The 11076-nt window shown below is 33.1% G+C and overlaps 2 protein-coding genes and 1 pseudogene across 2 annotated transcripts; all 3 read right to left on the bottom strand.

Moving 5' to 3' along the window:
• Positions 1-877: 877 nt before the first annotated feature.
• Positions 878-2831, bottom strand: LOC126865864 (odorant receptor 22c-like). Its single transcript, XM_050618756.1, has 5 exons — positions 2635-2831; positions 1965-2415; positions 1634-1784; positions 1449-1571; positions 878-1371 (listed from the first exon to the last, which is right to left on the bottom strand). Exons 1-5 carry the CDS (start codon positions 2780-2782, stop codon positions 1192-1194), a joined length of 1053 nt encoding a protein of 350 aa, XP_050474713.1. The 5' UTR covers positions 2783-2831; the 3' UTR covers positions 878-1191.
• Positions 2832-4436: 1605 nt separating this feature from the next.
• On the bottom strand, positions 4437-5723 carry LOC126866116 (uncharacterized; annotated as a pseudogene).
• A 970-nt stretch (positions 5724-6693) lies between these two features.
• LOC126865863 (odorant receptor 22c-like) lies at positions 6694-9127 on the bottom strand. The gene is made up of 6 exons (XM_050618754.1): positions 8943-9127; positions 8290-8821; positions 7962-8061; positions 7726-7848; positions 7496-7654; positions 6694-6798 (listed from the first exon to the last, which is right to left on the bottom strand). Exons 1-6 carry the CDS (start codon positions 9085-9087, stop codon positions 6742-6744), a joined length of 1116 nt encoding a protein of 371 aa, XP_050474711.1. The 5' UTR covers positions 9088-9127; the 3' UTR covers positions 6694-6741.
• Positions 9128-11076: the final 1949 nt, after the last annotated feature.

The raw sequence follows: 11076 nt of genomic DNA, 5'->3' as shown, positions 1-11076 counted from the left end.
ATAATCAGAATTTAAAAAATATGTTTGTAATACAAATGGACTTAATAAAAGGAGTGATATTAATTTTGTGAAACTCAGTATGTAGAATTGACAACATTTTTTTATTTCATTTCAGTTGCCAACAGATTGAACTTGATAAAAAGAACTTGATGTGTACTGGTCGACTACTGATTTGTTGGATGCTGGACGAGAAACATGTGGAAACCTTTTAGATTGTAATGTATATAACATACAAAGAAAATTGAAAAGTTGGGGCAGGTAATTACAATTAATAGATTAGATATAGTATACATAATAAAAAAAATAGTAAAAATCATTTACTTACCTGACAAATAAAATATCAGCACGTCAAAATGTACACGTTTAAAATGTCAGAACAGCGAAAGCTGTGGAACAAACAATATGATTCCGAAATATGTTGCACAGGATCGTTATATTCATTTTTTCATTCAAGTAAAATTGCTAATACCTGGTGAAAAAAGGTAGAACTAATTTTGGTCGCTATTGTATTACGGTCAGTACTCTCCCCTACATACATTTACTTATTTTTCGGCTTCGCAGCCCGAAAAGAAGGACTTGGATTACATATTTTTCAAACTCTCATTCAATCCTATACTTCTTCTGGAGTATCGTCGCATCTAAAGACTTGCACATATATTATCACACATATAAAAAAATTACATACGCCATTATGTTGCTTACAAATAACAGTAACACTTGTTCCTTATTCAATTTATCCTCATACTTAACGTTTACGATAAGAACGCTGTCTAGAAATACCGTGAACACCGTGTACATATTTTTTCATCTCTTGATCTATATACCATATCGCATATCTATTTTTTAGTTTAGTTCTCTATATTCTCTATACTCGTACGCTTTTTTCTTCTACTATATCCATCTCTCTTAATACGCTAGAATGTAACCTGTAGCATTTAAATTGCGAGATATTTTTGTGTTTTTTACACAGGATGTGTTTCAGAATTTGGTACCTAAATTGTATCGATACATTCTGAGCCTGTAGTCAGTGCTGCTAGAATTGATCAGCAATTGAACAGCAATCATCTAATACTCGTTATAATTTTTGTTGTGTCAACAATTGACAATGCGTTATAAATTGGTCACTGTAGCTCTCAGATACTTCGCAATTTATCACAGAATTGTTAAGAAAGTTTGTGTTCGTAAATCGTATTAGGACTCGTTCACACTTACCTGAGTATATAGCGCTAGAGTAAACCAATAAAATCTGCCTGCTGTAATTTGTAACGGTGAAGATCTGGCACGGCACATAATAATTACAAGCCATCTTGCATTCTTGGGAGGTAAATTGTACCATTCGGCGTAGTACGCCGTGTTAGCTATTTCCGTACTCTGAAAAAATTGCGAATTTTAATAATTTCTCATCACCGAAAACGTCAATTAACTAATTTGCCTTTTATAAAAAGTACCTCGGCTGCTAGTTTTTCTCCCATGTAACAATATAGGAACAATTGCAACATCACGTAAACTACGTATAACAACAGAAACGTAATTTGGAAAATCATGTATTCCATTGCTTCCTCTTCAAATGACTATAAATTAAATTATATCAAAGCTGATGTATTTATTTTAGAAAATTCCTTGATATTTTTACCTTCGTACCATAATGATTTGATAAGACTGAGAGCATATTTGAATAGTGCAACCCAGCATTTGAAGCAGAAGCATCATGTTGAAAGAATTCTCTATCGTTGTCGCGAACCTTAGATGTACGTACGACATGATTAATATTTGCTAAACGGCGGCTAAATTATGCAATTACATGTTAAAACAAAGAAAATAAAAGATAAACGTACAGAAATTTTAAGTCGATGAATTTTGATTTAAGATATTAATATTTCATGAATACGCTTATTATAATTTATTCTCCTTACTGTGTAGCTTTCTTACCATCTTCAGTAAAACAATATCTTTAGAATACGAACCTGTTAATATATTCATGCTTCTGAATAATTTTCCGCAACTTCGTTTCTACATCTTTCTTATCGTACGAATGAATCTTCTGTAAATCGTCTCTCAAATTCGAAAGCTGTCCACAGACATGAAAAATCAACAGGACGACAAAAGTATCTATAGCTGTGTAGGTATTCGCAGCATAAACAGTAGCGACGAATTGACCGATCATCGTCAATTCGAAATTTGGACTGATGCTAGTGTTGTAGGGGAAATAACCACGAAAGAACAGTGCGCTGTCGTTGTATCTCATGTTAGATAGTCGTGCAGGTAGAAAAGCGAGAACTACGATGTTAACCATCAATGTGCTTCTCATTGTAGTCTTTCTGGTGATTATCGCAATGTTCACCATTGTTTCTCGTTCGGTTTCGTTCATCACTGTGTCCCAATCGTTGACCATGCACTTTATCAGAGGTCTTAATGCTTGCAAGAGAAGAAAATGCCAGATAGAGTACGTCTTGAATGCTCGTTTTGTGAAGCAATTAGAATAAGACTAAAGAATATCTTAAAATATAATATAAATATGTAACAGAATATGATAGAATAAAGCAATAGAATAAAATTTACAAAGTAGATAATTGATAGTGTTTTTAGTTAAATTAACACGATAAATGTATTTTTGTTAATTTTTTAAATACTCACATTTGCCTTTGAACCAAATAACTATTGTCTTCATAAGCGACAGCGTGATGGTAATGTTAGTCGATAGATTCTCGATCACCAGATCAGAGTCACTCGCGATCATCGGAAGGTTAATTGTTTGTGGAGCACATACGAAGCACAGCATCATGATACACGGTAAAAGAACGAGGTAACTGTAAGCTCGGTACCATTTCCTCTCTTCCGGCCAGATACCCATAAATCTCAGCATGTAATAGTTCCAACCGTATATATACTTTACGTCTATATCACTATCTGTCATGAATGGGTACTTAAAGATATATCAGAATCCTGAGATTAAATATACCTACAATTTTTCTTATTCACTATCTATAATATTATTTTAGAATATAATCTTCATTTTTCTTGTATTTTGAATCTAAATTATTATCATCCAAAGAATAGTTCTGGGCCGTCAAATTTAATATACTGTATTTCTTTTTTTCTTTATGATATATTACTTAAAAATATAAATTTCCTTTTTCTTTTTTTCCCTTTTGCATATTATTCTCATTTACCTATTTATTTATTTCGAATAATTAGGATATTTTGTAAATTAATTTGATAAAACAAAAATATCTGCAGGCACTGCAATATTTTTCGAATATGTTTAATTAAATTTGAAAAATTGTAAAGTTACCTCGTTGGATATCCATAGAGGCATTTTTTCCCATAACTGAACTACCTGTTCTCACGTTCGAAAGCTACTACGACGTTTTCCTCAGCGCGCGTCTCCTTCATGCGCGTTATGATATCAATTATTCGTGAATGCGTAGTTCAGCGCCGTTCTCAACTTTGTCTCTAAGTAAGTTGGATCTATCATTACAGTTTGGCTGTTACAAGTGCTCATCCGCAATTATTCACAACCTCTTCGACAGTACGAGGGAATAAACAGGGAATGCATTGCGTTTTTACAATATTGTTAACTCGACACTATATTCCTTTCATGGATACGATTCAAAGTTTACAAGCAAAAGAATTTTTTCAATTGTATTGAGCAAATATATCACCAGTAATAAACACCTATTATTGAAAGAAAGCGTTTTCGAAGAAATTTGTTTAAATGATAAATACAATATCCAGTAATTTTATAAAATAAAAAATATGTAATTCATAAAATTAAGATTTTCAACTAATAGAATTATATTTATATAGTTTACACTTAAGGGTTAGATTTAATGCATCACTAGAATTAACTTAGAAAATTCAGATCTGTCAAATTTCTCATTTATACATTAAGACTTCAGGTAGTTTCACAGATCTGTATAAGAGCAGTCTTTCCCTGTTGATTTCAGTGATAAAACGTATAGATAGTTCTACGCTACATATTTATTTATATCTATCTTGTGGTCTTTTATATTGTGTTGTAAAAGTGCAAATGCGTATTGTATTCGTGATAGTAATATCATCATTTTCTTGCAATCTTAAAATGTGAAATGCATTTTTCTATTCCATACTTTTTTTTCAGCAAGTTCTCTTCAGGAACTTTTCGTTTTAGGAAGAAATCTTTGGGAGAGATACTATTTCTATAAAGTGTGAGTTTTATCAACATCTCAATTTTTTTGTGATTTTATCAAGTTCTTCGAATGTACAATTTCTTCGTACTAAATCTCTATTCTTTCGGTTAAAAGTATCTTTATCAGATTATATGAATCTTGATATAGAACTCTGAATAGATATCAAAATATTTATTCCGTAAGGAGTGTGATTTTATAAAATACGCAGTGTGCTGTGTTTCCTATTATCCTAAACGAGAACAAACATTTGTCAACCATACGATTATGTTACTTTTCATCTATCAGTCGATATTTCATAGCTAACCATATGGTAAGATATCAAATAGAAATTTTTAGAACTTGACAAAATACTATTCTGAACTCTTCAGATGCACATTTAAATGTTTGTAAAAGTCAGTTAAAAAATAATTTAGTTCCATGATCGTTTGATTCACAGTATCAAAGAGTTCGAGGGAGAAGGAACTGAACTTTCCAGCTGTTATTTGAAACGATACTTTCGCTCGACACATCACGATAATTAATGAAATGACGTCCTTCGGTGGTAAATACCAGTTGCAATCGTACGCTGATTGTCCAATACCAGCACTCTGAAAGCAAATCTTCTATTAGAGTATTGAAAGCGTAATTTGGAAGAAAGAAATGAAACTTTTAACCTTTGGACAAATTTTCTATTTATACATAAATAACTCACTTGTCCACGAAGCATTTCACCCATATGGTCATAAGTGCGAAGATGTAGCACAGTATAAATTACGTGTATGGTGAAAAATATCATTCCAACTATTGGCACGTCCACTTGCACCTGATTTACGGTCTAAAACGGAAAAGAAACTGCATTACGTACCAATTTCTTTCCTCGTCGAACAAATGTCAATGTAATATTAACTTTAGCATACGGTTGTCATACGGCATCCAGTCAGAAAATACAACGACGTGCAGATTATAACCCGAACGAGTATCGTGAAATTGAAACGATCTTCCACGATCACGGCAAACCTTGGAACAAACGCTTCCTTAAATTTGTTTACTAGTTATATCCTAAACGATTTTTCGATCTGATAAATCGACTAACATTTCCTATTTTCTTTTTTTTTTTTTTTTTTTTTTTGAAATAATCTCCTTTCACTAATTGGATTGCGAAAGAAATATCTTTCTAATATTCATTTCTTAATTCGCGCAAACATTTTTAGCGTACTGATAAATCGCTTCTACCAACCTAGGCAACTGATTGTCCTGGTTCACAATGAATCCCAGTCGTTCATAGAAGCTTGCGTAATTATTCTGCTTTGTCACGTTAGTTGGATCCTCGAGAGCCATCCTAAGAACAGTTAATTGACCGCACAAGTATAACACGAGAACCGCAAGGAACGTGTCGAAACAAGAATAGCATATCGCGCTTAGCACCGAGCCCATGAATTGTCCCGGCCATGCGATCTCAACATTTTGACTCTTGCTGACGTCGTAAGGGAACGTGGCTGGATGAAGTGCACCTAGATCAGCTTCTGACTCGCTTTGTGTATTACTCTGCAAGCGGGGAAAAAGAAAGGATAGCATTCACGGGTGAAAAACGAAAGAGATGAATAAACGGATACGCATTACGATCACTTATGATCGACAAGCGGATGTTCGGACGCTCCACTGTCTCCTTCGCTGTTCAAAATCGCTACGGTAGCCGCGCACTGAGGAGCCACCGCTTACGCGAAAATTCGCACGTGCCAATTTCAAACATCCACTTTCATACCTGATCGTCCTGACAATATATTAGACCTGACCATCGCAACAAGCGGGTATTGTACACCACTTTATCTAATTTTAATAATTTATCTAGGAATCTGCTAAAAAATTCGCCAAGTACTTATTAATCGTTTTCTTGATGATCCGTGCCAATTAACGTGTATTATATAAGATTTTTTAATATTTGCAAAGGAGGTGTACGTATCCATGTTTATATGTTTATGCAAATGATTATTCGCTATCGAAAAATGTTTAGAAAAGTAATTTTCGTAACACAATAGCAGAAACATCATTGTTTTTGATTAAAGCTAACCGTGCTGATATACAGACTGTCATGTATTCTCAGTGTGTCCAAGTTTTCGCTTAAAAATAGCGCATAATTGCTGAGAAATGGGGAAAATAGCAGCGAATGAAGATAATATCTAACACGAACAACGTTAGTAACAAAAGTACCAGTTGCAGCTACGGTTCATAAACCTATTAAATATTTATCAATGGCATGTCTGCGGTTAGTGTCTCAGCAATCGACTACGAATAGGTTTAACGTTGCTCAAAGAAGCATCCTAAACATAATATTTTTAAAAAAAGAAAAGGAAAGAATTGGAGAATATCAAGGTGCAGAAGGAAAGGTTTTGTGAGAAGTATTCGTGGTCTCGAGGTATCTCTTTAGTAATTAATAATTTCATTACTTTCCACAGTGCCTAATTTTTTGTCTCACCATTTTAATTCTCGTTGCTCTGAGATATAATTTATCATTTAGAGAAATATACTAAAATATTCTTATCGTAGCTCTTCTTTTATCAAGTTGATAGACAGTTGTAAAATTTGCAGAAGTACATTATTTATTTTTCATTGCGAGTAGAACGGATACATACCCCATCGAGGTTTTTAAGACCTGAACACAAAGAAAAGATTGCTCTGTATACGTTTATGTAAATATGAGATATCATTACATATTTTTCTAACTCCTACTCATTCCCAAATTTCTGTTGGAATATCGTCACATCTATAGATTTACTCCTATCTATATTCCTCTGACATGTCTGGGACGTATACACATATACCTACGGCTGGTAAATACGTGGACCCTCTGTGTATACCTTAATTTCTCTTAACGTAATATTATATATCTACTTTTTGCCTCGGTTAGAATTCTATGTCCTAAGATCAATATATCACCGCTGCATTTATTCTACTTTTCGATATATCTTCCTCTCTTAATATGCTAGAATCTAAGCAGTCAATTTGTGGGATATTTTTATATCTCTTACATATGATGTATTCCAGGATTTACTAACTAAACTTTATCGATACATATCTTCCAAGGATAGAATCTGTCCTGATAGAATTGCAGCAAGAATCATCTAATACTTCTCTCAAACAGGATACCTATATTTTACATGTATATAGAATTCTTATATTGCAACTATTTGAATAAAATTGAACATTTTTCATATGGACACAATCTCTGTCCAAAAATTGGCACAACATTATAAATTAGTCACTGTATCTCTCGGATACGTCGCAATTTATCCAGAGAATTTTAGGAAAATTGGTATCCGTTATTTGAATTATACCCGCTTTACGCTTACCTGAGAGTATAGCACTAAAGTAAAGCAACAAAATCTGCCAGCTGTAATTTGTAAGGGTGAAGACCTGGCACGGCACATGATAATTACAAGCCATCTTGCATTCTTGGGAGGTAAATTGTACCATTCGGCATTGTACGCAGTGTTGGCAATTTCTGTACTCTGAAAAAAATTGCAAATTTTATTTTCCAAAACGTCGATTGATCCATTTTTGATTTATAAAAAGTATGTACCTCGACAGTTAGCTTTTCTCCCATGTAACAATATAAGAGCAATTGCAACATCACGTAAATTACGTATATCAACAGGAACGTAATTTGCAAAATCATATGTTCTATTGCTTCCTCTCCAAGTGACTATAAATTAAATTATGAGAAAAATGATGTATTATTTTGTTATTATAATACTTTTTGCTGTATCCTTCGACAATGTATTATCCATTTGGAAATGAATGTTTTATTCTTCGTACCATAAGAACTTGATAAGTCTGAGAACATAGCTGAGTGGTGCAACCGAGCATTTGAAACAGAAGCATCATGTTGAAAGATTTCTCTATCGTTTCCGCGAACCTTAAATATACATACGACGCGATTAATAATTGTCAGATGTTAACATTATGCATTTATAGGTTAAGGGAAAGAAAGTAAAAGGTGGACTTAGAAAGATTTTAAATTCTCGAATTTAATTTCGGTACTTAGTATTTCATGATTCTTCTGATTATAATTCATAATCATTACTGTGCTTCTTCAATCTTTCTTTCCATCGTCAACAAAAGAACGATTTTTTCTAATACAAACCTATTAATATATACATGCTTTTGCACGATCTGCTGTAATTTTATTTCTACATTTTTGTTATGATACGAATGAATCTTCCTTAGATCGTCTCTCAGAATCGAAAGTTGTCCACAGGCATGAAAAATCAACAAGACGACAAAAGTATCTACCGTTGTATAGGTTATGGCTGCATAAAGAGCAGCCATCAATTGACCGATTAGTGTCAATTCGAAATTTGGACTGATCGTAGTATTGTAGGGGTAATAACCACGGTAAAACAGTTCTTTGTCGTTGTATAGCATGCTAGACAATCGAGCGGGTAAAAAAGCTACAATTACGATGTTGGCCAGCAGTATGCTTCTTATCGTAATCTTTTTAGTGATCCTCGCGATGTTCACCATCTTTTCTCGGTCGGCATTGTTCGTCACTGTATCCCAGTCATTCGCCATGCATCTCAGCAAAGACTTTAATGCTTGCAACAGAAGAATATGGCTAATAGAATACGTCTTGATGGATCTTTTTGTGTAACAATTAGAATAAGATAAATGAATGTCTTAGAATATAATTTAGATAGATTATAGAATATAATAGAATAAAACAGTAGAATAATATTTACAAAGTGGATATTTGGTAGTATTTTTAGTTAAAAAAAAAAACATTTTTGAAATGCTTACGTTTGCCTTTCATCCACACAGCCATAGTCTTCATAAGAGAAATCGTGATAGTAATGTTAGTCGATAGATTCTCGATCACCAGATCAGAGTCACCCGCAATTATCGAAAGATTAAAAGTTTGTGGAGCACAAATGAAGCACACCATCACGATACACGGCAACAGAACGAAGTAACTGGAAGGTCGGTTCCATTTCCTCTCTTCCGGCCAAATACCCATAAACTTCAGCATGTTGTAGTTCCAACCGTACATATAGTTTAAATCTATATCTCTATCTATCATAAATGTGTACTTAAATAATATTTCAGAATCTTAAGATTAAATATACCTATAATTTATCTTTTTCTCCCCATGATTACTCTATGATTGCTATGTTACTTAAAAATATAATTTGCCCTTTTTTCTCAATTAGCCATTTATTTTTTAGGTGGCAAAACAAAAATTTCTGTAAGCATTGCAATTTTTTCCGAATATTTCTGTATTAATATGTAAAATTACCTCGTTGGGTATCCATAGGGGCCTGTTTTCTCGTAACTGAACCACCTGTTCTCACGTTCAAAAACTATCAGGACGTTTTTCATAGCGCATGTCTCCTTGTTCAGTCAGAATGCTTATTATGATATTAATTATTCGTGAATATGTAGTTCAGTGTCTTTCTCAAAGTTATGTCTAATTTTGGTTATTACGATTATTCGTCTGTAATCACTCGTAACTACTTCCAACATTCGTGGAAATGAAAGAAAAACGGGGATTGTTCGCGTTTTCGCTACGTCGTTAGTCCACACTGTCTTCCTTTCACGGATGTGCATCAAAATTTACAAGTAAAAAAATTTAATTTCGTGGAGGAAATAATTCATCAATAATTGCAATTATTACTGGAAATTAATGCTGTCAGAGAAATTTGTTTAAGTGGCGAATATAATATCCAGAAATTATATAAAATAAAAAACCTTATGATCTTGTATATTATCTAATAAAAGAACGGATGTCTATTATATTAGTCATACTAATGTCATCATTTTGTTGTTATTTTAAAACAAACAATACAATTTTGTATTTCATATTTTTTTTAGGAATGTTAAGATGACAAATTGGGAGCAATGAAGAAATCGTCAACAGAAGAATCTTTGGTGTCACTTGTACAAAATGTAAGTTTTGTAGACGATTCAATTTTTTAATCACTTTATCACTTCTTCAATTGTTTATGCAATTCTTTCGTAATAGAGTTTTGTTCTTTCGGATAAAAAAAATCTTATGAGAGTATATGAATACCAAAGTATCTATTCGATAAGTAGTGTAATTTTGTAAAATTCTGTATAAAATCTTACGTTCATTGAATAGTAACATACATTAAAAATTCTATAGAATAATTATATCTTTTATAATGAAATGTAACTGACTGTGAATGTTCGTCTGATATTGCTTTTGTAAATATATAGGATGGTTCTGTAACTGCGATATTTTCTTCCAAATAAAATTGTAAAGTTACTATATAATTTAATTCTTATAACATTTTTCTATTGCATAGTACCCCATGAGATGTGCGAAACATTAAGTAACATTTAGGAAAATATCGTTAAATGCGTACCTGCGTCGAAGTCCATTAGAAGTACACGCAAGCAAGCTGCACGATCAAATGACTGTCACGAATTTCTCGTTCTTTACACCAAAGAAGAACGCATGCCCGTCTTGGCAGGTGAAAAACCACCTCATCACCTTTTCTCATGTGAAAATGATGCAACTTGTAAGCGTGCAAGCATCAAAGTTTCGCGTCTACGAGGATAGACAAATTTTTTTAATCGTCTTCGCTTGCTAGCAAACTGTCTTCAACTTAAGTACTTGCTGACTAACTTCTGTCTTCGTCCTTGAATAATTGATTGACTTTATTGAGAAACTTTTGCCGTGGAACATACTACGTTTTTATTCGCATTTATGTGTTACCTAAATTCGATGCGAAACTCCTTCACATTTGTAAACGGAGGCTTGTTCGCAGTACATGAACAGAGGTAACGTAGGACATTTTTAACTAACTTTAATTTACTTCAATCAATTTCAATTTCAAGTATTACTGCGTTTCTTGTATTTTTCGTGCCTCGATATTGTTATGGTTTCAACCAGGAAATAGAGTTTCAATGT

The sequence above is a fragment of the Bombus huntii genome, chromosome 5 (genome assembly GCF_024542735.1).
Source record: "Bombus huntii isolate Logan2020A chromosome 5, iyBomHunt1.1, whole genome shotgun sequence".
In the NCBI taxonomy this organism is placed as follows: Eukaryota; Metazoa; Arthropoda; class Insecta; order Hymenoptera; family Apidae; genus Bombus; species Bombus huntii.
The sequence above is the reverse complement of the archived record's forward strand: the minus strand, read 5'-3'. Positions and strand labels throughout refer to the sequence as shown.